General features: G+C 33.3%; 2 protein-coding genes across 2 annotated transcripts in view; one reads left to right on the top strand and one right to left on the bottom strand.

Moving 5' to 3' along the window:
- Window positions 1–27,446, top strand: part of LOC141483638 (uncharacterized) — a 565,103-nt gene that overhangs the window by 309,521 nt on the left and 228,136 nt on the right. The gene's annotated exons all lie outside the window — the stretch shown is intronic.
- On the bottom strand, window positions 232–25,699 carry Mcm5 (Minichromosome maintenance 5). Its single transcript, XM_023167166.2, has 10 exons — window positions 25,420–25,699; window positions 25,110–25,365; window positions 24,882–25,054; window positions 24,591–24,831; window positions 20,474–20,911; window positions 16,832–17,056; window positions 12,444–12,536; window positions 12,033–12,145; window positions 4,571–4,842; window positions 232–553 (listed from the first exon to the last, which is right to left on the bottom strand). Exons 1-10 carry the CDS (start codon window positions 25,572–25,574, stop codon window positions 324–326), a joined length of 2,196 nt encoding a protein of 731 aa, XP_023022934.1. The 5' UTR covers window positions 25,575–25,699; the 3' UTR covers window positions 232–323.

The raw sequence follows: 27,446 nt of genomic DNA, 5'->3' as shown, positions 1-27,446 counted from the left end.
TGAGAGAAACCAACAAAACTAGAATCGAGAATTGGGATGAGAATCAATATTGAAATTGTCAAAAATTGCTTTTTGAATCCAGAACTCCTTCGACATTGATTCATTTGCAGGTGACAAATGTTTTCAATGAACCATTTTTCATTTCTGGTTACCAGTAAAACAAGGGAGGTAAAACGCATTTTTTAGGTTGAAATGGAACATTCTAAGAAGAAAAGATTAGTGCAAAATCTATTGAAGTACAAAATTATCATTTTTATTGAAGTACAACAAATTAATGATTGTAAACAAAATAAAATATAATTTCACTTACAAATGGATCATTTTTAACTAATGCGATAAAGCATTTTTCTCTGCATTCTATGTTGTAACTGACCTCGTCTGATCATAGCTTGAATTACCTTCAAGACAGCTCTTTCAGGGTATTGTTGATGAGTGAAATCTTGAATTATAGTCTGCTGAGAAACCTGCATACCAATAGCGAATCTTCGTTTCAACTGCTTTTCAATACGTGTCAGCATCTCATGATCCTCTTCTGTTGTGAAGCCTTCAGCACCTGAACGGAAAATCATCAATAGTAATGTTTTCATGTTTAACTATTATTCGAAAAAAAATTATATAAACCACTTCCTAGATTATACGAGAGTTGCCATTTGTAAAGTCATGTATATATCAATGTATTTTCTTTTCTTTTTTTTATTCAAGTAATTTGATTGATCCCAGAATACTCCTTCATTTGAATTTGAATCGTTATTTGCCGTGCAAACTGTGATTTCCTTTTCTCTCACTCTGACCCCAACTCAAAGGAAAGTTTCAACCCACAAGTAGTACCTACAACACTTTTAAGTTTTTTGCTCTGGATTCAATCCACTCTTTTTAACGCATTTTTTGCCCGCTTTGTCGGCACCCACAAAAGAATAAAAAATCGACTGGTTACAGGTGCAGTGATATCTGTGAGAATCAATCAGCTCCTGGATTACATCACTAGGTAGGAAATCACAGAAAACCATCGCTAATTTCACTTTTCATCACCATAGATTCAATGGCATCTCAGAAATTGATAAAGTAATTAGTTGGGAGCGTTTGTTAAGATCACTTTATGTAGTTTTCCATATCCTATATTTGTGCCTTTCTGACTAAGCACCATGAACGATACAATGGAGAAGGCCATAGAGGTAGTACTTGTTTTAATATATATGTTTAGTGAGTGAGTTCATTGATGTACATAGAGCCATCCCAGAAAAATTCACACTGTCCTTTCAGAAAATGTAGGAATTGACTACTTCATTTTCATTGGAAATGTCTCTAATTATTGAGGAAAGTATATAAAAGTGATTGAATAGAAGCAATAACGTTTTTTTTTATTCAGTGCTGGATAAAACAAGTAACAAGTAACAACACAATTTCAAAATGCGCAAATTCACAACAATAGATGTTCAAACAATCTTCCATTTCGAGCTATGCATAAATGTACATACTTTTAAGCAGAATATTACAAGAAGCAATGGATATAATTGACATCAACAAAACTTTCGCAACACATAAATTTATATAAAAGATAAAAACGTGCCACAATCTGAGAAGAAGCTCTACTACTGAATGCTTTCAAAACATCAGGAGAAAGTGTGATGCAAAAATTTAGCAAGAGTGTAGTAAAACTTCTGTAAGAGTACATTTCATTGTCTAATCTAATATATAAAAATGGATGTTTGTTGGTTGGTTGGTAAGTGATAAACTTCTACATCACTCAACCGATCGTGATGAAACTTGACATGTATGAGTAATTTTTCATAAAGAAGGTTTTTAGGCTATCAATTTTCCTGTAACTCGCCACTAGATGGCGCTGTAGAACAATTTTTTTGAAAGCACTGTTCTATAACGCTGCGCACGCCTAAGTTCGTTGATTCTGGTTCTGTCAAAACATTGGAACAGCAGCGATACAGCAACATAGTACTAATTAGTACTACAACTACCAAATTCTACATGGGCGAAGCAGCGGGCAACAACTAGTCACTTATAAATCCTCAATAAGATATGCAACCTCCTGCTACCTCCTGTGCCTCCTCCGTAGCAATGTCCTGGAATCCAACTGGAAAGACGAGATGTGTGCTATCGTCAGCAAAGCAATATATTGGATTCTTAGTTATTTTCCAATAAGTCATTGATATACAATAAAAAGAGGGTTAGAGACAATATGGATCCCTGGGGAACAGCAGCGTTGATGGTGAAAGTATTCGAGAGATATCCATCGACGGTCACTTGCAGGGAACGTTCTTTCAGGAAGCTGAAGAGCCATACACAAAAATGATCCGACAAGCCATAGAATCGAAGTTTGGCCAGCAAACCCTCATGCCACACACGGTCAGAGGCCTTAGAAATATCAAGCGCAACAGCTCTCGATTCTTCATGTTTCGCGATTGCGTTTTTCCAAATATGGGTGACATGCGATATAAGGACGCCTGTTGATCTTTGTTTCCAAAAGTCATAGTGATGATCGCTCAAGATGTTGAAGTCTTCCAAATATTTGAGGATATGGTGGTTTTCTTCCATGATTTTTAATATCACTAAAAGCAAAGCGACTGGTCTATAAGTATTTGGGAACAGGGTGAACACGAGCAATCTTTCAACAAGAAGGATAAACCCCTTTCTCGTAAGACAGGTTGAAAAGTCTGCAAAATACTGGTGTGAGTTTATTTGCGCACTTTTCAAGTACGATGACGGGTACTTCATAAAGACCAGAGGCCTTGTTGATTTTGAGCTGTTTCAAAATTCGCTTGACTAGAAGCTGTCGAAAAGCAATTTCCGGTATTGTGGATTCTAGTATGATATAAATTGATTTGAAATCACTGAAAGAATCTGTGAAAATTAAAAAAAGATTAGCTGAAAAATGAAAAAAAAATTATTAACAAGAAATAAAAATTAAAAATTTTTCATCATCAAATGTAACCTTCAACGGAATGATTACTCCAAAGTGATGGTGGAACAGACTTTAGCTTGAAGACAGCAAGAGCCTCACAAGGAAGAGAAGCCGCCACAACCAGTACTTGTACTTCCCTACATCAGAGGATTGTCAGAAAGGATAAGAAGAATTGGGTTCAAGTATAACATCAGAACCTGCTTCAGATCTGGGAACACTATCCGTAGCAGCCTCACGAAAACCAGGCCACCAAACGCGGACTGCGATTCCAAGAATTGCATTTATCAGATACCCTGCGAGTGAGGAGAATCATACATCGGTGAAACTAAGAAACCATTGAAAGTTCGCATTGCCGAGCACAAGAAGCACACACAGCGAGGAGAAACCAGCAAATCAGGAATAGCAGAGCATGTTTGGACTCATCAACATAACATCAAGTGGTCTCAAGTTGAAATCATTCACAAGAAGGAACCCTGGTTTTAGGAGAAAATTCAAAGAAGCCGCATATATGTTGTCCAACAACACATTTAGCCAAGCTAGCGTAGAGATACGTAACATATGAAAACCTACAATCAAGCGGAACACGACCAACTCCCGCCAAACGGTCAGCTCCCGCTAAAAACTGTCGAAGCGGAAAGAGGGAAGAGGGGATAGGTGAAATCACTCGAATGACCTATATATAGTTAGATCTCGGAGGAATAAATCCAGTTATCACCCTAAGACGATTGTGATACTAACAATCGAAATGTCGTAGAGTAACTTGGTTTGGAATCTTTTAATTTTTATTTCTTGTTGATAATTTTTTTTTTATTTTCATTTCTTATTGAAAGTTCAATTTTTTAATTTTTTGGTTCTTGCTTGTATTTTAGTTCATTATAATTTCAGTTTTTTCGCTTAATATAATTGTAATTTTTCAACTAATCTTTTTTAATTTTTACAGATTCTTTCAGGGATTTCAAATCAATTTATATCATATTAGACAATGGAAGTCCGAACTAATGAAATGCACCACGATACATTGTCAATCACCTTCAAACAAATTATGTAAGAATAGTTTCTTCACCTCAATTTCAAAACATTTTTCCGACTCGATTTTCCTGATAGATGAAGGTAAGTTTATTGCATAAAATAGTGGGGAATACCTTAAATTAGCCGCTTTATGCGGGGGAATTCTCAATAGGTTCCCATGGAGGGTATCTCTACAATGAATATTCGAATTTGTGACAAATAAATTGATAGTTTTATGGGTAGAAGTGACATTCCAAGATAAATGTAGAAGGTACATTCAAGAGGTCCTCTCTTAGGAAAATTGGTCTACAACTATTTTGAAAACCTATAATTAATATTAATCTCATTAGATTTTTAATGACTTTGAGAATTGGAAGTGAACTTAAAAAAAATCCATGTGTGTAGGTTCCCATGGAGGGTATCTCTACAATGAATATTCGAATTTGTGACAAATAAATTGATATTTTTATGGGTAGAAGTGACATTCCAAGATAAATGTAGAAGGTACATTCAAGAGGTCCTCTCTTAGGAAAATTGGTCTACAACTATTTTGAAAACCTATAATTAATATTAATCTCATTAGATTTTTAATGACTTTGAGAATTGGAAGTGAACTTAAAAAAAATCCATGTGTGTAGTCATTTTTACCTGCAAGACTTCCGCTCATAGCTGCGTCCAAAGTTGACACTTGAAAGAGCCTCAAAGCTTCATCAACATGCGTTTCTGTTGCGAACGGCTGCAACTGCATTTTGGCTAAACTCTCAGATATACGAATTATAGCTTCCAATTGACGAACTGTGATAGGAATAGAGCTTTTCTTATCAGACTTCATCTCGTGCTGGAAGGCTCCAGATCTCATCATAACATAGCGTCTTTTCAATTTTTCAGCAGCCTCTTCATTCAGTCTAGGTCCACAGCGCCTACAATTACAATATATCAGAACTCACTCACCCAAGAACAGTTTTACAAACTGCAAAATATCATTTCAGTTATAAGCAACTTCCGTTTATATCAAGTCATTTGCTATGATTTGAATTCAACCAGTGATTCAAATGAAGTCTTCAGTGAATTGATTTTAACTTTAAAGTAAAGCATACATATGAGCTGCTCATTGAAAAACATCAGCAAATTAACAAAAAACTGTACACAAAATTCATTAATTTCTCTGAGAATTTCACTTGTGCTTGATGTTATCGAACTCTTTGGAAGTAATATGAAAATTACAGTTGGGACAATTAAATGATGCACATGTATGTTCAACGAACTGTGTGATGAAACGCAACAATTGAAAAAGGCAAAACAGTTGATGTTTGCAATCAATCAGAGAAAGAAAAGCTCTTCTTTGAATGTTACTTTGCACTCTGTACTTAAAAGAGAAGTAGCTGAACAAATGTGAGTTTTTGATAATTTCTTCGATTTTCAAACTGTTTTGACAGTTTACATGGTTTACGAGTTGTTTATTGAAAAGTTTTTTCGGTTTTAAGCCAATTGAACTACACAAATAATTTTATCACACTAATGAACTTCAGGCACTTCATATTCTACAGTAAGTAAACTTATATCATATACTTATGATGCACTGTTTGGAACCTTTGGTGTAGTAATGAATATTACTGGAGTTTTTTCCCAACACCAAATCGTTATTTTTAACACCTCGACACGTGTTTCGATCACCAAGTGATCATCTTCAAAGAGGAAGATTAAAACTGTTTTAATCTTTCAAATTTAATAATTTAATCTTTTGAATTTAATAATTTAATCTTCAAAGAGGAAGATTAAAACTGTTTTAATCTTTTAAATTTAATAATTTAATCTTTTAAATATAATAATTTAATCTTCCTCTTTGAAGATGATCACTTGGTGATCGAAACACGTGTCGAGGTGTTAAAAATAACGATTTGATGTTGGGAAAAAACTCCAGTAATATTCAAAGTTATATCATAATCGTAATTTTTAACTAGCTATGTCTAATGTTCTGCATCATGAAAAATTTCAATTGACAGATATCGGAGTTGAAAAGTGGAATATAAAGTATGTATTTGCAGAACAAATAATAAAGTATGAATATTAATGGAGTTCAATCCCAACACCAAACCGTTATTTTCAACACCCCCACACGTGTTTCAATCACCAAGTGATCATTTTCATCATCACTAAAGAAACTCATGGAAAAATTAGAAAACTCAAACAATCCGCATATATTCTTTTAGCAGGTAACAAGTGCATTTCGATTAGTTCTGTGGAAGTGGATTGTAACTGGTTATCATTATTAAGAAGAGAGGTTGAAAACGAAAATATGAACCTTAACTGAACTGAATTCTCAAAAAACATACAGTGTGTGTGTTCATGGAAACTGTCTCATGTGACATCTGGACATTAAATTCTTTTGACATGATTGATTGATAATATGTTTATTGTTTAAGAATAGAATTCTTGTTAAAAACACAATGTCATAAATAAATATTAATTTGAACATGAAGTATAATATGTAAAGTATAAATATATAAAATGTAAATGATAAAATAAAATATAAACTATATATATACATACTTATGCAAAGGTTACATGACAAGAACCAGGACAATGAATGAAAATATGTTTTTCACACACAGTACAATCGCAATTTGCACACATTCTAAATTACAGGGCATCGTCAAAATATTTTTGTAGGTCATAATAGGCTTTATCACTTGATAGTTTTGTACATTTCTTTCTGAATATGATAAAAAGAGTCTCTTTGATTTTATTGGGAAGTTTATTGTATACCCTGATTCCATTATATATCAATGAGTTTTGAACCAAACATGTTTTTGGAAATGGTAGATTCAGATGTTTGATCGATACGGTTTCCTCTATAAATATTGAAATAACTGTAGGGATTCTATGTTCTCGAAAAAGGGGTTTACATGAATCCCCCCATTTTACTTTACATAAATGAGTACCTAATAGCCCTTTTCTGCAAGACAAAAACCGACTGCATAAGTGGGTAACTGCAAACACCCCAAAAGGGTATACCCTTTTGCTTAGATAGATAAGAGCCTATTAAGCCATAGTACATTACTTTCGCTGCAGCAAAACCCAGTTATATTGAGTTCCCATGAATACGAAAAATTAAGGCATCTGATTTCAGAGACAACGTACGAAGTATACAATACAGATTCCACGGTTAGAACCATGAATGTTTACAAAAAACTGAAAGAAAATGTAACAAAAGTGGTGAAACAAAAGATACATCGAACTTTAGCCAAACAAAAAAACATTCTCACAAAAACAGAATGTATTCGACTCATTTCCCACTATAGTTAACCTCCACATTTTTATGGTTTACCAAAAATACAGAAACAAATTGTCCTCTAAGACACATTGTCAGTTCAATTGGTTCTCCTAGTCAGAAACTTGCAAAATATCTCCTCCAAATTTTGAAACCTTTGTCTGGAAATAGAAACAGTTACATAAAGAATACTTCCGATTTCATTGAGAAACTTGATGAATTACAAATTCGGAATGTAGATCTCCTGATGAGTTTCAATGTTGCGAGTTTGTTCACCAATGTTTCGGTTGATAAAACCCAAAGAATTATAAGAACTAAATTAGAAATAGATGTTAATTTCAAAAATAGAACGAAACTGAATGTAGTTTTGGAACTTCGAAAGAAAACAAAATAATGATGACTCGTGAAATAAGGGAGTTAAAAAATAAAGTTTCGTTACTTAATACATTAGCTAGACATGATAATAGATATAAGGAAGAATGTAAGAAGTGCAATAAAGAATACAGAGAGAAACTGCAATCGCTGAATAGACAATATTATGATGAGTTGATATTAAACTCATGCAACAAATCTAAAACAACTTGGGCCATAATTAATGAATTACAAAAAAAAACTATGAAACAGAGTGAAATAGTTATAACAGTCAATGATATTCAATATTCAGATGAAATGATAGCTGAAAAATTTAATCTACATTTTACTAGGACTATATCTGAAAACTTCTCCGTTGACACAAAGTTTCTCGAGAGCAATGTCACCTTAAATAACTCAAGCTTTTTTATGTTTCCAATTACTGAATGGGAACTCACACAAATGATTAACAGATTGAAAAACTCTAACTCCACTGGGATTGATGAAATCTCCAATAAAATAATGAAAATTTGCTCTAATGAACTATGTGGTGTCCTGACCTTTTTAATTAATCTCTCAACCTCAAAAGGGATCTTCCCTACCAATCTTAAACTTGCTAGTGTATCTCCTATTTTTAAAAAAGGTGATCCTAACAATATGGATAACTATAGAGCAATTAGTATTCTTTCAAGTATCTCTAAACTTTATGAAATTAATATAAAAGAACAATTGGAATCCTATTTCATAGCAAATAACCTGTTATCGCCCTCACAACATGGTTTCACTAAGAAAAAAAGTACTGATACAGCACTGTGTGAATTTCAAAATCGAATGGTAAGTGCTCTAGACAAAAAGAAATGTGTTTTAGGATTATTTATTGACTTTTCACGGGCTTTCGATTGTGTGAACCATAATCTTTTGCTGGACAAACTTTCAAGATATGGTGTAAGAGGAATACCCCTATCCTTACTAAACTCATACTTATATAAGAGAAGGCAAGTAGTCAAAGTTGGAAAAAGTCTAAGTACTGAAAGAAATATTGAGGATGGGGTACCACAGGGATCCATTCTAGGACCCTTCTTGTATTTAGCTTTTGCCAATGACTTATCAGTGTACCTAAATAAGAACTCGGCCATTCACTGTACATGTTATGCTGATGATACTAATATATTAATTATTGAAAACGATATGGACTCCGCGAAAAACACAGCTCTAGAGACCTACAAAAAAGTTATTATGTGGTCAAAGAAAAACAATTTAATGTTGAATGAAGCCAAAACTAACTTGTTAAATTTCAAGATGAATACTGGGCAACAATATGGGTTGAATCTGTTTGATGATACTGCTTTAAAATTGAACCTAACCAAGTCAACAAAAATGTTGGGTGTTATTTTTGATGACAAACTTCAATGGAGGACACATATTGACCACTTATGTAATAAACTTAGAAAAGCCTGTTATTCTCTTAGGTTTCTATCCCACCATTGTGGTCAAAGTATTTTATTAACTGTCTATTACGCAAACTTCAATTCGCATCTTAGATATGGCATCCTTAACTGGGGCACATCCTCTACCGTGTCTCGTGTGTTTTTTATACAAAAGTATGCTATTAGGATCATTGCTAAGTTGGGCTATAGAGATTCTTGTAGAGAAACTTTTCAGCATTTGAAAATATTAACGCTAGCAGGAGTATACATAATGGAAGCTTGCACATATATCTATCGAAATAGAAACACTTTAGCTGCTAACAGAGCCTGTCATAATCACTCTACTCGGAATGCCCACTTATTATTATCTAGTCAACATCGCACTGCTCTTTTCCAAAGAAGTTTTGAGTTTCAAGGCTGCAAACTTTTTAATAAACTCCCCGACAATATCAGAAATTCTGAAAATTTACACATTTTTAAATCAAGACTGAAGCAACTTCTTCTGTCAAAGAACTGCTACAGTATTGATGACTTTTATTTATAATCCAATACTATATGTGTGTATAGAAAACAATTATCTATTATTATATTTATGTGGTATACATCGTGTATGTTGTATATATGCGTGTATGTGTATATATGTGTATACATATGTGTGTGTATGTGTACATATGTGTATATGTGTGTGTGTATGTGTATATATGTGTGTATATGTATATATGTGTGTATATGTGTATATATATGTGTGTGTGTATATGTATATATGTGTGTATATAGATATAATTTATTTTATTTTTTACACATTTTGTAATTTATAACTTTGTGACATTATCTATTTCGTATAGTTTTATTTCTTTTCAATATTGTACATTGACGTTTTCCTCTTTTTCATTTGTACTTCTGCTCTTGTGGTTATACAAATCAATCTGAGTAAATAAAGAGATTATTATTATTATTATTATTATGTACCGATAAAACTTTTTTCCAGGTCAAGGAGGATTTTTATCAACAAGAATTTGGAATGGCAATGAGCTCACCCTTGTCACCGATTCTGAGTAACATTTTCATTGAGCATTTTATGGAAACATATATTGAGACTCCCCAGAATGGTCCAAAGATACGATGGAGATATGTTGATGATGTGCTCACTCTCTGGAATCATAACCTAGATGATATTAACGTTTTCTTGAAGTATTTGAACTCAAGAGAACGATAGAATTTACATTAGAAAGGGAAGTTCATAATCAACTTCCTTTTCTCAATGTTATGATAAAAAAATAGATGAATACTCTTGATACGAGTGTGTATTGAAAGAAAACTCATTCCAACAGATATCTCCACTATAAATCTAATTACCACACTAGCATCTAAAAAAGGTATAGTTAGATGTTTGTATGACAGAGCAAAGACAGTTTACAATTCAGTACATAATATGAAAGAGCAAATAACTATCATTTAAACAGTTTTGGAGCAAAATGCATATCTGGAGCAGTTTGTGAAAAGAGCTCTCAATGAAGTTGGTAAAAGCAATATACAAAAAAAAAAGTCTGGTTTTCTGTTAACCAGCTGTCGCACCCCTACGAACGACAACCCTCAGAAGTCGAACTTTGTGCAAGCTAAGGACTAACGAGGTCTTACCTTTTAACGTGTTATTCCTAACATGGGTTGGACGATAACAAGTGAAAATCGATCGTTCAGCCAACACGGCGGTCGATTTGAGTGAGTGAACAAAGCACCCACGCCGAACCGACCGGCTACCGACCGATACAACATAATATACAGATCCCACAATCACCACAAATTCAATAATACACATACCTCACAATTAACATCATACTTTATGTTCCCAGTTTGTCTGAGAAATTGAGACGCATCGGTTATAAGAACAACTAAACCCGAAAATACGGTTGAAAGAACGAAATACTGTATTTACAATATAACTTGTTCCAGTGGAAAAAGTTATATAGATGAAACCTCAAGACCCCTAAATGTAACTTGTGTCAAAAGAAATTTGAAATATCACAGTTTTCATAGTGAATAGGAAAAGCATTGTTCTCCGAAACGTTAACCGCTTTAGAAAGATAAGTATTCATATTAAATTTTTTCAATTGTATTTTTTTTTCAATTCGTAGGCAAAATGTATGACATGTTACTGACTAATTCGACTTTCCAGTAGTTTATATTACACAGTAACTTCGGGGTGAACTTTTCAGTTTGCCCTTTACTACTCTTCAGCAGATTCTCTATTAATTAATCTTTTTTTTTTAATTTTAAGAGTGTGGAAGGTTATAAACCTCAAAAAAACAGTATAAAAAGTTTAATATTCCTCTTGAAGATGATCACTTGGTGACTGAAACACCTATTGAGGTGTTAAAAATAACGGTTTGGTGTTGGGATAGAACTCCAGTAATATTCATTACTACACCAAAGCTTCAAAACAATGCATACATTTCTTCGTTGAGAACTATACAGGGTGTTTAAAATTCGATCCTCACCATTGGGATCTTGGAAACTATGAGAGATACGACGATGGTTAAATTGGGGCAAAGTTGCGCATTTACCTGGCTAACAATATGCCGTTGAGAATGTTCTGAAATTCCGAGTATATCCGGAAAAAGCAGAAATTTCGGAAAATGGTTTTTATTTCTTTCTGGATTTATTTTTCGAAGGATTCGAAAATAAATTGCACTTCCACATTACCACTTTGACCCTGCTTCATAATGGTGTTTTCAGATTTGCTATCCGACGTTTCGTCTTCCGGCCACCCTCATCAACTTTATTTTTTCTAATGGGCGCTATATTGGATTCTTTCTATTTTAAATAGAACCATATTTTACCTTTTTCGAAATCATGAAAAAATGTAGAAACAAACTGCTTGATTAGCAGGGCAATATATATGATGAGTTTGAAATATTTTAACATTGTTATTTATTTAATCTATACAAAAATATCCTTTTTTGCAACTTTCAGATGTGGTCAATACGTTCATTCAAATATAATGATTGATTTAAAATAATAAATGATAAGAGTAAATAAGTGAAAATAAAGAAGAATTTCTCACGTTCGACAATAATGGATGAATTTTTTTATGAATTCCAGAGACAGTTCACCTTCCTTAGGTTCTTGAGTAGCTTGACCGGACATATGAACTCCCATGATGTGTTTGGCAAGTATCTGAAATTGAGAAAAATATTTTTCAGTATAATTAACTATTATCCTTTCATTTCTTTTTGAACATGCTGTTCTCAAATACTTATTTATTTGCAAGGATAATAGGATAAGATACAAATTTAATTTGTATTATTTATTGGAAAATGATAATAAATAAGAAAACCTGCAACACTCTAAGGAAGGATTCTAATTATATCATGAAATTAATAAATCCATAGAATTGTATATTTAGGATCTTTTGCAAGACTTTTTTACTATTCAAAATATTAGACTAATAACTGTTACAATAAAATCGACTTACCCTATCTCTTTGTTCGTCATGTTCATCTTTAACAATGAAAATCATATCAAAACGAGATAATATAGTAGGCAAGAAATCAATGTTTTCTTCTCCCTAAAAAATATTATAGCCATTATTACATATTGTCTACATTATAATTTTATTAAATAGTAGCAATTATAATAACAATGATAATCATATCCAAACGAGATTATATGGTGGGCAAGACATTAATATGTGGATCTCTGTGAAAATAATGTTTGAATAAACATTGTTTTTTCCAAGAAACTATTATAATGGTTCATGCAGGGAATAATTTACACAAGAAATATTCGTATATAAATATATATCTTTGTGGCTTTTAAACTACTTTTGAAAAAACGTTTTTGATTGAAGTTTTTATTAATTCTTTTCTATATTTTCTAAACAAAATCATCTAAACAAAAACATCTCCTAGCAACACCTAGCATACTCTATTTGAAGGAAATTGTAGGGCACTACATTACACCCTCCTTAAAAAAACTATTAAACACGAAAATGAACTCTTCTTCCAAAACGGGTTACATAATTTGATTTTTCTGGATTTTCATTTTGATTTTCTGATTTCTTTTTGAGAATTCCATTTGGTGTATTTGGAAATTTTGCATATTCAAGTAAATTTTCATTCAATTATTCTATAAAAGCTGGCTTCAATCTATCAATCGAAATATTCTTTCTTTTTCCATTCACTGAAAGTGTAAAATATTTTTCGGTTCTTTATAAAACCTTGTAGGGACCAGAATATGGAGTTTGCAATGGTTTTTTAACACAATCTATTCTTAGAAAAACATGAGAGATGTTTTGCAATTCTTTATGTTTTTATGTTTATGTTTTTTCTCTCCATAATGACTGGACTGCTCGTTGATTTGTATGTTTCTCATAGTTTCTTGTAAAGTTTTCAAAAATTCTATATGCGATAATTTCTTTTCTTTTCCATTGGTTATCACAAAATCTCCTGAAACACGTAGTGTAGAACTATACAATATTTCAGCACTACTTAAACCATTTAAATCCTCTTTTGGAGAAACTCTAATACCATATAGCACAGTGGGGATATATTCGGACCATTTATCAGTAGGGTGGCATTTTACTGCAAATTTCATTGATCTGTGAAACCTTTCTATCATTCCATTTGAACTTGGATGGTAAGGTGTAGTATGTATATGTTGAAAACCCATGATCTTTGAAAACTCTTTGAAAAGTGAACTTTCAAATTGTCTTGCTTGATCTGTTGTTACTCTGGAAGGAATACCAAAACGAGTGATCCAACCTTCATAAAATGCTTTGGCGACTGTTTCTGCTGATATGTCTTGAATTGGAAAAGCTTCAACCCAACTTGAATATCTATCAATACAGGTGAGGCAGTAAGAGAATCCATTAAATTAGGGTAGTGGTCCAACTAAATCAATATTTACATGTTCAAATCTGGCGTCAGGTATTGCAAAATAGCCGGTTGGGCTCACAATATGTTTGGTTACTTTAGATTTCTGACATGATATGCAACACTGAACCCATTTTTCAGTTTGTTTGTTCATATTTTGTCAACAAATTTATTCTTCATCAGTCTCAGCGAGGCTTTGATACCTGGATGTGACAAATTGTGAATTTTATCAAATATCTCTCTTCTGAAAGGTTCAGGAACATATGGTCTGATATTATTGGTTGAAATATCACAAATTATGTTGAAGTTAGTACCAGGAATTTCCATTTTCTTCAACACTAATGAGGTATTTCCTTCTAGCAAATCTTGTAGTTGGGCATCATTTCTTTTTCCCATATTCCATAATCGATTATGTTCTCTAAATTAATAGTAGAAATCCTTGATAACTCATCAGCTACTACGTTTTGACTGATAGAACAACGATCTTTTTCTGTGGAAGTTGAAGGCGTAGTAACTGCTGGATTAAGTATAGGTGTAGACTCTACTCATTTGTTGAATAAGTTTTTCTATGCCTTCCATTCTCCTATTATTATTTTCGAGATTTTCGATCAGCTTATTACAAAGAAGCTCTAGCTTGTTCACCTTTAAAATAACACTACCTTCTGCTTGAGATTCCTTAGATTTCTCCCGATTACTGATTTTGCAAAGAAGTTTTGTGAAATCAAAGTCTTGGGAATTTATCATTCCAGGATACTCTTTAAGAATTTCAGCCTCCAGCATTATTTCCATGTCAGGAACAGTTCCACCAGGATTGACATTGAAATATTCAAGTAGGTTAACTAACTGCTCTCGCGAAAGGTTTTGAAGTAACTTGACCGTGGTTTTATCAAATGCGTAATAACTATTCACTTCTTGGGGTCACCAATTGTAGTTTTTAAACTACTTTTGAAAAAACGTTTTTGATTGAAGTGTTTATTAATTTTTTTCTAAACAAAATCATCTAAAGAAAAACATCTAGCAACACCTAGCATACTCCATTTGGAAAGGAAATTGAAGGGCACTACATCTTCAAAGAGAGCTATTTCAGAATTGGTCTGATTTTTAACAAAAACAAAACATATATTAATGATCAACATAAATGATTACAACAAATAGTTCTTTAATACTATTTTAAAGTTTTCTGTGTTGGAAATTTGGTAATTCATTATAATCAATTTGTAAAATACAGATTTTCAACAAATGCAGATTTAAGTTTTTTTTGTTAACAGATTATTGAACTGTCTTGTTTGATAATCATGTTCTATCAATTTTATAAATTTCATAGCGGAATGTTTTTTATTCTTTATAACAGACAGCAGAAAGGTGCATAGTTTTAATTTATGAATAGAATTGTAAAGCTTTGGTTTATATAGATTTCTAGTTGGTTCCAAGAAACTCCCTGATGGTTTCAAAGTTGTATTTGAAGCAGTTTCCCATATACTAATTAAATACTGTAATTTTGAATAAATTATTGACAAGTAAATCAGCTTCAGATGCTTCAAAGAAATATAGTTTCTTATTTCATATAGAATCCCAATTATCTTATCTAATTTTTTTCTAATTTCATTGATTTGAATATTTCACAAAAGAGTTTCATCTACATGTAAACCTAAAAACTGAATACTAGTAGACCTTTCAAATTTGTTGTGTCCTAACACTAATTTGGAAGTTGGTGTCATACATTATTATAAAGTCTCTACATTACAATTTGATTGAACAATATTTTGTATAGAACAACTTTTTCCATGCTCTCTGATGAGTATTTCCATGTCAAATTAGTTGAACAACCATATAAATTACACACTTAGATCTAACCAACCAACAGTAGTTTGAGTTGCTCTAATTATTTTTTAGTATGCTTTTTGAAATATTTTTTGAAAGGCTTTTTAGGAAAGAAAGGTTTTGGCTTTCTACTTCTCCATCTTTATACATAAAATGTGAGAATAGAGAGTTCACCTTCCTCAGGTAAAAACAGAATGCTTTGTATGTTATAATTTACTTCGCGATAAAATATACTAGTGGGCAGTCATGCACATTTCTATAAATGAATGAGTAAATGCTTTTTCAAAAGGGATTTGATATAATTTGATTGATATCATCTGAAAAACATAGATACTCATTATATCCAATCGGTAGGTCGGTAGCCGGGCGGTTCGACGTGGGTACTTTTTTCACTCTCTCAATCAACCGATGTTTGAGTCGGTGGTTCAAGCCGCAGGCTGAACGATCTATTTTCATTTGCTCTCGTCCAACCCGTGTTAGGAATCACAAGTTAAAAGGTAAAACCTCATTAGGTTTTCGACTTCTGAGGGTTGTCATTGTAGGGGTGCGATAGCTGGTTAATGAAAAACATTTTAAACATATTTTTTTTTAGTGATACAAGTTTCTTGATTCACTTCATTAGTGTTTCTAGATAAAAAATTGATAGTGTATCATGTTTTAGTTTTTTTTTTTTGGCAAAGAACACAACACACCTTACAACCCTTCGTTCTAGTACTACAAAAGGAAAAAGATTGTTTTACTACATCATCCCAAAATAGTATTCTGTAATGGAGATGGGAATCAATTAATACATAGTATACCATTTTACTGGAACCTTTTATCATGAATACATCGAGAAATGTTAAGTTTTGAGAATAACGTATATTAATAATAAAATAATAATAATAATAATAATAAAATTCAATAAGTAACTGAGAGTAGAAGCAAAATCAATAATTTGACGGAATTGGCTGATACTTGATGAAAGTCCATAATTTATTCAAGAATTACTTTATTGGTAGATTTTTACTACACAGTTTATGAAACCACAACACGTGTTTTGCTATACAATAGCTTCCTCAAGCGCTTAAGGAAGGGTTTTCTTGAAGACCTATTCCACTTGTCTATTAATTTACTTTCATGTTCTCAACAAAAATTTGTTTATTCTAGACCAGCAAAATACACATACCTTAGTTTCATCCCACCTTCCAAAAATACTGTTAGCAGCAGCAAGAACAGAACACCTAGAATTCAAAGTTGTTGTGATACCAGCTTTGGCAATAGAAATAGTTTGTTGTTCCATAGCTTCATGAATGGCCACCCTGTCATCTTCCCTCATTTTGTCAAATTCATCTATACAAACAACACCTCCATCTGCCAGTACCATAGCACCACCTTCCATTACAAAGTTACGCTAAAAACAAAAATATTTCACATGAAATGTTAATGCTGTTTTAAAATATTTTCTTCACCATCTGAATATCCCGAACAAACAAAATGAATTCCAACTAGTCATAAGCTCTATCTGCAGTTGATTCAGTAGGATGTACCACTGTGCCACCTGCAAACCAAGTCCAGAAACAACTCCACAAACACATACTCGGGAGTGGAAGTCAGAATCATATGATGCATATGATATGCTCAAGTAAAGGTGAAACCACCTCACCCTTGTCTCTCATGTGAACCTACGACTTTATAGGCACATGTGGCAGATACCTGATGCAAAAACAACTAACAATTGAAACGTTCTACAGTAAATTGGTTTGAAATCTTCAATAATGTTTTAATTCATTTTTTAATTTTTTGCCCATTTTTATTATTTTTTTATTTATTTTTGCTGTAGTCATTTTCATTTTATATTTTATTTTATTCGTTTTCTTGGATTTTTATTTCACGTTTTATTGCCTAATATAGTTGAAATTCCAGCTTTTCATTCTGATTTTGTTTTCTTTCATAGATTTCGAATCATAGTAGAATCATATTAGACAATGGGAGTTCGAACTAATGAAATCAACCTGCAAATTCCTGAATTTTATTTTTCATGAAAACCATACATAAAATGAAAAAAACAAGAGATCAGATTTGCTAATGACATCACTTTTCTGTTTGAAATGAAGTTGTGTAAATCTCGCAAGGACACTAATGGCAAAGACAATGAGTATGTTGTATAATAAAAATTACTTTTCAATATATATTAGGTGCGTACTACGTTTCAATAAAATATCTAGGGGCACACCAAAGTTATCATGAGAAAAACATTTTTTTTATAACTTGAGAACTGTGTAACTTAAAAGTTGAGACAGTCCGTAAATATATGTATAAATATATTGTAATGAATCTGAAGCCGCCCTGACTAGTACGCCGGCCGAATCATGGAACAAACACATGACATCACCGCGAAAGAATGCAGTCGGGAATCGCCGGTAAAATTCTAGGACCGAAACAGAATTCTAGAATGGACCATTAGCGATAAAAGTACGTCTTCCCGACCCAAGAGGGCAGTTCAGAAAAGTGAATCGAGTGCTAAACAAGAAATTCAAATAGTCTACTCGAAGAAAGGATAGGAACCATCGAGACAGAGATAGACAAAACCAGGAAGGAAATGAACACGGCATTAGAGAAAATAAAAGGCGGAGTTGAGGCAGAAATCAGCAAGATGAAGGAAACAATTAGCAAGTTGCAAAACAAAATCGTTGATTCTGCCCACACCGCAGAAACTGTTACCGAAAAATCTATTCCGGAACTGAGTTTCAACATGGAAGAACTTCAAAAGGCAATGAAAAATGTCAAAGTCAGTTCTGAACCAGAAAAGCTCTCTATGAAGCCGCCCCAGTTCGACGGAAAAACTCCTCCGACAATTCGAAGCTGCGGCAAGAGCGAATGAATGGAATGCAAGAGAAAAGGCGGTAGCATTAACACTGGCGTTGTGTGGAGAAGCAACGAATATATTGCAAACCCTCACGGCCCAAGAACAGGAAGACTATGATCATTTTATAAAGCATCTTGAGCTACGGTGTGGACAGGCCCACCTAGAGCAAATTCACCATTCACAGCTGAAGAACTGCTGTCAGAAATCAGGAGAACCTCTACAAGAATTTGGAGCCGACATTGCTCGATTGGTTCGTCTGGCATATCCTGCTACACCGGAAGGAATTCGCGACCAAGAAATGGGGCAGACCTTGACACTAGCTCATCCGAAACATCTCGTGGATGCACTGGCAAGCGTTCTGGAGTTTAAGGCTGCAAAACAATCCTGCAAGAACCAGAACAAAGTTCGAACTATCGAGGAAGATGGACAGTTGCCTGCTGATATTGAGGCCACCTTTAGAAAGGTAATAAAAGAAGTGTTGCTTGAGAGAAAACAAATAAGATGCTGGAACTGTGGGAAAATTGGGCATGTGCGTAGCAAATGTCCAAGAAATCAAAGAACCAACACCAGATCAGGAAAACTAGAGAGAGTTGATGAGAAGGGGCAATCGTCAGCCTGTATCCAGGTCTATGAGATCAAGGCGAATGCTGGAGGATTCGAAACCGGTGATCTAGTTTGGCTATACATCCCTAAGCTACGCTGTGGTTTATCACCGAAGTTGCGGAACTCGTGGGAAGGTCCTTACAAAATCATGAAGAAGATAAATGACCTCGTCTACTGAATCCATAAGCGACCTCGAGGAAAGCCTAGGGTCGTCCATTTTAATAGATTGGCTTCTTATACTGGAAATCACGACCAAGTTCGCGCCCTCAGACTACCAGAGGATGAAATGACGTACGCAGAAGTTCATGTCTTTATACTCGAACGTACAGAAGGTCGTACATGGGGTAACTCAAGAAGAGCCACGAGACCTCTTCAAAGTTCCAGTGGTTCCAAGGTTCCACTGCGTGGCAGAGGATATCCAAATGTCCAAAGGTATCGCTGTAGTTATTCAACAAGAAATTCGGTCAGCTCCAAACATTACGAGAACAGAATCCAGGAGTCGGAGGAGTACTACAGTTGAAGAAGGGTCAGAGAAACATTTTCTACTTGGTGAGCAAAAAGCATTCTTGAGACAAACCGTCCTATGAAGATGTCTGGAGGGGTCTTACCAGAGTGAGGGACACGATGCTCAACCAACATCTTGTGGACTTGGCAATCCCGAAATTAGCCTCTGGGCTTGATAGGCTGGATTGGAGAATTGTGAGAAGCATGTTGGAAACGATATTCAGATCTAGTGGCATCAATATTTTGGTGGGCGGTAACCATTTTCCACGACCGATCATGAAGACTGTGGAGTGTTACTTCCATCGAACTTCACAGTGCAGATATGGGGAGTCCTGCAGGTATCGACACATGCCGAGGATGACATTTTGGGGGGAAACGTCTTTAAGAAGGGGCAATGTAACGAATCTGAAACCGCCCCTGACTAGTACGCCAGCCGAATCATGGAACAAACACATGACATCACTGCGAAAGATTGTAGTCGGCAATCGCCAGTAAAATTCTAGGACCGAACCTAGGACCGACTACATTATTCTAGAAAGGACCGTTACCGATATAAGCACGTCTTCCCGACCCAAGAGGGCAGTTCAGAAAGTGAATCAAGCAGCTAAACAAGAAATTCAAATAGTGGAAATAAATTAAGCGTTATTTGCTAAGTGCTGTAATAAATAAATTAGTTTGTGATTATTGAAATATTGTTGGAAATAAATTTGTTTAAGACAGTTAATTCATTAATTTGTTACAATATGAATGCATATTATCATGCATACTACATTAATAAAAGTATGTGTATATGTGCATATATGTGAGGGAAAGACTCTCACTCTCATTGATGACATAATTAACGAATAAACTTACCGATGATGGATCTCTTATAACTGAGGCAGTTAAACCAGCAGCAGAACTACCTTTCCCTGAAGTATAAACAGCAATAGGGGCTACTCTCTCAACAAACTTCAACAGCTGTGACTTTGCAGTACCAGGATCTCCTAAGAGCAGTAAGTTAATGTCACCTCTTCGTGTTAAACCATCAGGAAGCCTCTTGCGCGAGCCACCAAAAAGTAGACAGGCTATTGCCTTTTTTATATCAATAGAACCATAAATTGAAGGAGCTATGCTATTAGCAATTTTCTGGTACACATTTGGTGAAGCAGCTAATCTTCTGAAAGTACTTTCTTCCTCTGAGGAAACAATTGAACAACCTAAAGCTCCCAAAGCTTCAGTGTCAAGAGTAATGCCTACAACTCGCATATAGGCTGCTCGGACACCTGTTATGGCCTTTTCTCTTCCTTCATTCTGAAAATCCACGATGATTAAAAGAATGTATTTAAAAAATTAGTCAATTGTCATAAAACACATTTTGTGAAAGCAAAAATTAAAAAAAATTATAGATTTTTGCAATCAAAAAAGGATTCAATAGTTTAAGAGAAAGTCAACACTTATTATAGAGATAAATTATTCATGCTATGTAACTGTTTTGTTATAGGCAAATACAGAACTTGGATTTTTTTGTCATAAAAGACTAAGTTCCTATTGTCAGAACAACTTCATGGCTAGACTCATCGGTATGCCCTCTCTACACATATGTCTTCCCACCATGCGATATTGGAGAAACTGGACCTAATAGATCACTATGAATCAGCTACAATGGTCGTTTGGCTCGTTTCTCAGTTTTCTAGGTTTTTTCTACATGCAATGCTTACTGATGCGTCTGACTTCAGCTTAACTGAGTGACTATCAACAACATAGATACTGTCTCTATGCATCTCTGTCTTTACATGTATATATTTACTAACTTTATTTTGTGCTCATATCATATTCACTTTTTATCAACTACCTACTACTTTTCGGTAATTTTAATTATAATTTGCATTTACATTATATATTATTGACTTGTCATAGCACTAAGTAATAAATTGACCAATAAATAATCTAATCTAATTTAGTGGCATTCCAAGTTTTCTGATATTCTTTTAGGATTTGTGTCAATTCCATTAACCATTTTCACTAATTTTTCGATAATATAATATATAACATATAATATTTTTGATTTTGGTCAATCTAGGTTTTCCATGATGATCAAGTACCAACTTGAAATATTATCATAGATTGTTGAAGGAAATGAAAATTATTGTTCACTTCCACAGGCTTAACTTGAGATGCATGTGTTGATCTTGATGATGATTTTGAATTATTGACGAATTTCTGATTTCTGTATTCATTTCTCTTACGGGTTAGTCCACACTAATAACATTTTAATTTGAACCATTTTTTTTGGACTCGATTGCTTTCTTTGATTTGAAAAAATATCATGATTGGTTAGATGGTACAGTGAATGCAGTTGAAGACTGAATAAATTTGGACTTTCTTCTTGGATTCCTCATCTAATAATCTATTCTTAATGAAGTTCAAATCCAGTTTATCAGTAGTTAAAGTTTATAATAAGGCTGTTTACATTTTTTTTTTTTCAGTATAATTAATAATGTTGATATATCATATTGAGTACATATTTGTAACGTCACGATTGTCCTAATGAACCAGAACGTTTTAGTTGATCTTAGTCCTACTTTGAAGCTGTTCCAACTCCATATTAAACGTTTTCAAACACTGAGTAGGTGTTTTTCGAATACGAATAGCTATAACTACTACTACATAATCCTTTGCCATGGCGACTAACAAATGGCATGCTACATCTGTTTCAAAAGTTTCTCTAGTAGATCGCATCTCGTGGATCACAATTTTTGAATCAATATAAACATAACATAAAATGTTTTGTCAAGTTTGATGAAGAAGTATTTTATTTCATAGTTGATAGACTTTTTCTTATTAAAAGTTTACTGGCTATGCCTTTCCTTTCGATGGTGTATGAAAGAACTTTTCAGATATCGAAAGCAGTTTTCTTCTTCTCTAAATGACTGTCTGCTATTCTTTGTATAACTTGAGATTTGGATTTCTCATCTTTCTTCTGGAGACTAGCAAGTTTCTTTTCTTCTTCAATTTGAGTAACTTTTACGCTAACAACAACCATTCTCTTGTAAGATTGCTTTATGAAACTGATGAAATCAAGCTCTTTTAAAAGAATTTCCATATGGAACTTCGGTTGCTGTAATCGTTCCCATTGAACAGTGAAAGTTTATACTTTACTTCTTCTGAGATGCTTATACTTATTACTTCCAACATTTATCAATATGCTGAGTAAACTGGGCCTATAACCAGACTTACTATTGGAAAAAAATGTCATTCTTATCAATTTATTTGTTTGGTCCAACTCACAAATTGTCAAATCTGAACTGCTTCAGGAACGCTCTTCACAAATACCTGGAGGAAAACGTATTTTATTCTTTGGATGAATTTTTTATGTAAGTGTATGTTCATTATTATATTATTCTATATTATCGCTATCAATAAAGTACTGTTATTTTATTGTTCTTTGTACATTTGTTTCTTTTATTTATGAACAGGTAGTACTTCTTTTTAATAAATACATATTTTGTATTTGTATTGTTGTAGCTTGTAGGTCCTGTTATGACTTGTCCAATAAATTTATATGATGTCTTTTATAGATTTGTATGGACTTCAGTGATGAATAAATTTGATTTAATTTGAATATGTAGAAACTTCAAAATAAACATTGTTAAAGACAAATTCAAACTTTATTCAAATGACAAATACAAAATTAACAACTGACTACTGAAATTAATGGACAACAACTTAGAAATTGATAAATACAGTGAATTGATAACTTCGACAGTTCAAACTCGTTCATAGAATATTAGGTTGCAAAGCAACCAGTTTTCCAGCCAGTTTCAATAGGTTTGCTGCTTGGTTTGACCTGTTTTTGTAGTGCAAATCATTGGTATTTTCTAAGTTTCTTCATGAAACATTTGTCTTGCTATGAACATTCTGGATGCTGTGCAATCAATCTACGTTATCTGATATATATTTTATTCCTTAGTTGTAAAGAAATGCTCAATTGAATATTCTCTTAACAATCTCCCGATTCTGGTTTCAATAGATCATCTGCCTCATGTATGAGGTTCCTATAAATTTTTTTTAGAGGTAATGAAATTGTGCTTTTAGTTCCTTTTTTGTATAATCATTCATGTTTATTTTCTTTATCACTTTTGAGACTGTTCAGGGTAGAACAAATAACAGCTTGATATGATAATTCAAGATTGAAAATCTTGATACATCTTTGATATTTGTACAAACATAGTGAACAAAATTTTAGAAATCCGAGTCGCTATATTTACATGTATAACAAGATTAGGGCACTCTAAAAGTTTATTTTAATTGTAATTACAGTAATTTTTCATTTGCAAAATTGATATCGATAATTAATTCTAGGAGGTAACTAAGATAATAAGTGTTCCAGTCTTTCCATGAAAAGATTGAAATCCCTTGTGGGGGTCTGTAAATACACAACATATAAGTATTGAAAGGTTTAGAAAATATTAGAATTTGAAATATTTTTCTATAGCTAAAATGTCAAATTTATTGACATTTCCAATGGAAAATGAGTTCTAAGCAATGAGTTCTTCCTACAGTATTTAGATGCTCAAAGATATCCAGTTATATATAATGGCTCATTAATACCTATTCCCAAGTTGAAAAAATTATCATTGGTAATTGTTGCTGTTCTAGATAGAATCCGTCTATCTGTTTAAAATCTGTGAATAATTGATAAGGTCATTGCTATTGTGGCCTGCTGCAAAGAATGTGATTGTTCAAATGCCTAGTGCTATTAGAGCAAATCGCCTTATTTAAGTGAGTATAAAGTATTTGTCCATGGTTTTCTGTGTCCCCTCCTTTTTATTGAGGGTGCAACACAAGATCATATTCAAATTAAACCCCTAAAGCAAGTAGTTTTTTTAATAATATAGTTGTGATCTGTAAAGTTACTTTTTACAAATGTTACTGAATGAAAATTAAACAGTTCTAGCAATGCAAGAGTATTTTTCAGTAATTCACTCACCCTGGTTGATTTAGTAATTTTTTTTATTGAAAAGATTCCTAGCACAAACACTCTATTACCAGGAACAACTCTTTCGCATAAGTATCTATCACAATATAGAGTAATATGTCTTGGAATTTCACCCTGGGGAATACCGTCAGGAAGTTCTTGTAGTTTCAACACTTGAAAGTCAACACAATGACATTTATCAGGCATAATGAAATAAGGATCTTGCGGGCACTGAGGTCTACCAGCTTGGTCCCTGAAAAAATACATTTTAGAATGTTCACAGTTGATATTTATTTTACTGACGTATTGCATTTTCTTGGCAAAATGTAACCTTCTAACCCAGGTTTAACAGGTAAATTTGGAATGACATTACTGCAAGCGCGACACTGTATTGAGATTTTAGTAGCCTTTGCCCTAATACCTGAGGCACTAACAACAATTCCTGGAATTTTTACCAGACGAGAAACAACGTCAGACTGAAAACACGTAAATTAGATAAGGGGACTTATCATTATTTTCTGGATAATTAACCTTCAAAGTTCTCAAATCTGATGGAAGTGCATCTGATGATAAATTTAACTGAATATCTTCAACTTGCTCTTCTCCTTCTGGTCTAGGGGAAGTGAGTTCATCAGCAACCTCTTTTGCTGCTTCTTCAAATATTGGTAAATGTTCAGAAGGTTGCTTATACAATTTATCTGCCAAGTTTTCGTCAAAGCTTCCCACATCTTCAATATTGACGTCTAGGAAATATTGACCCAGGTTGTAATTTCTCCTTAAGGTGTCTCTAAAATGATTATAGAAAAAACTATGCACTTATATTTTCAATAATGAAATGTACCTATATTTGTAGTTGAAATTATCAGTATGATACTGTCGGAGAAACTCTTTGAATTTCTTTTTTACTGCTATTAAATTAACCTGTACATCACTTTGATTTTCATCCACAGAAAAGTTATCACTAAAAAATATCCCTGGATCATCAAATCCTTCCATTGCTGTATTGCAAATCTTCGAAAATGATAAATGATAAACTATTAAACAAACACCTGCAAACACTAACGAAAAAATTACCAGTTTCCAACTGGCAAAAATATATTCTGGCGGGAAACCAACCCAATGTTGACAACAATTAGGAATAAAATATTTGAATGCAAAAACTGACAACTTTTGATAAAATGACTGTAATGTCAGCAATCTTATTTTTTAGCATTTTTCATGCATTTCAGAAGAAAACACTTGATGTGTCAAGTAGCTACCTGATGACGAAACAGTCACGGTTGCAGATTAAACCATAAATATGAATCCCTAGGTGGATTGAATTATTGTTTTCCAAATCTCTTAAAAATGACCAAACAAATGTGGTTATAATAATGTCTAATAGCGAATTTATGCAACAATATCTAAGAACTTAACCCAATAACTAGTAACTAAGATTATATCTAAGAAAAGTGTCCTTTTTACGCACATGTTAACATAAACACAATTATTCTTCATTTGCTGTTTTACTATAATACTGAAAATATTTTCATATAAAAACAATGTTCAACACCCATTTATTATTTTTTTTCGTTATTATAATAGCTCCCACCTCTTAGTTATTAGGTGAATGATGAACAAATTTCCAAGCAAGTTTCCATAAACCCTTTCGTTGATTTGTTATGATCAAACTCTTAGAAAGTTTGATGGATAAACCCGCTATTAGAGGTTTCGAGAATTGTGTTTGGCAGTTTATGAATATTATGAGTTATTCCAACTTGGCTAAAATAATGGAAAAATTAATTAAAGTAAGAATAGTGAATTTTTTGAGTAATCACAAGGTCCTTTCATGCTCACAGTATGGTTTCAGACAAGGTAAATCGACGTAAGATGCAATTCACAATTTAACATCAAGAATATATGAGGCTATCGATGAAAAAAAACCGGCCCTAGGCATTTTTGTTGATTTGTCGAAAGCATTCGATACTGTCTGTCATAAAAAGTTGCTCAGAAAATTGGAAAATTACGGGATGAGAGGAAAAATATACAAATTATTGGAAGACTATTTATCAAACCGAGAGCAGAGTGTGAGCATAGGTGGTATTATGAGTAGTTCAATGACTGTCACATACGGTGTACCCCAAGGAACGGTACTAGGTCCTCTCCTATTCATTATATACATGAAAAGTATTTTCAGTGTGAATACAGAGGGTAGTATCATAAGTTTCGCTGATGACACCGCTATCTTCTACCAGTCGGACTCGTGGACTAATTTAAAAATGATGGTCGAAACCGATTTTGCCAAATATGATGAATGGTTTAGATATAACAAGCTCACTCTCAACCTAAAAAAAACCAAATACCTACCATTCACTTCTCAATCATCATACTTACCTGACATGGGGCCATTAAAATTTGGAAAAAATTGCGAAATTCCAGAAGACACCTCGATAAAATACCTGGGTGTTATTATTGACAGGCATATGAGATGGGATCTCCAAATTCAAAACTTAGTTAGAAAACTAAGAGGGTTTTTGTATAGATTCAAGTATTTGAAAGATTTTTTAGACATAAAACACCTAAAAATAGTATATTATGCTCTGGTTCATTCAATATTGTCTTATGGAATCATAGGATGGGGAGGTGTGAGTGATTATCACCTTAACAATTTAAATGTTATCCAAAAGTTGATACTGAAAATAATTTATGGAAAAAAAGCCACATACTCGAGTGACAACATATTCAAAGAGTCTCAAGTACTGGATGTTAGGCAGATTTTCTGTTTCAATATCTTAATTAATGTACAAAAACAAAAAATTTTAACTGAATCTGTCGAGCACAAATATGATATGAGGAGGAGACAAAATAAACTACCCAGATCGAAAAAAA

This window comes from Leptinotarsa decemlineata, unplaced genomic scaffold (assembly GCF_025532065.1).
Source record: "Leptinotarsa decemlineata unplaced genomic scaffold, Ldec_3_MD MMD2_tig00003798_RagTag_RagTag, whole genome shotgun sequence".
Taxonomy (NCBI): Eukaryota; Metazoa; Arthropoda; class Insecta; order Coleoptera; family Chrysomelidae; genus Leptinotarsa; species Leptinotarsa decemlineata.
This window is presented reverse-complemented; position numbering and strand designations above follow the sequence as displayed.

Bases quoted from the DNA above. Each gene is read 5' to 3' on its own strand.
- Mcm5 (XM_023167166.2), bottom strand. From the start codon at position 25,574: ATGGAAGGATTTGATGATCCAGGGATATTTTTTAGTGATAACTTTTCT. The intron at 25,366-25,419 runs GTACATTTCATT...TAATCATTTTAG, and splicing joins AATTTCAACTACAAATATAG to AGACACCTTAAGGAGAAATT. The intron at 17,057-20,473 runs GTAAGTTTATTC...TTTTGTTTTTAG, and splicing joins TTATAAGAGATCCATCATCG to CGTAACTTTGTAATGGAAGG.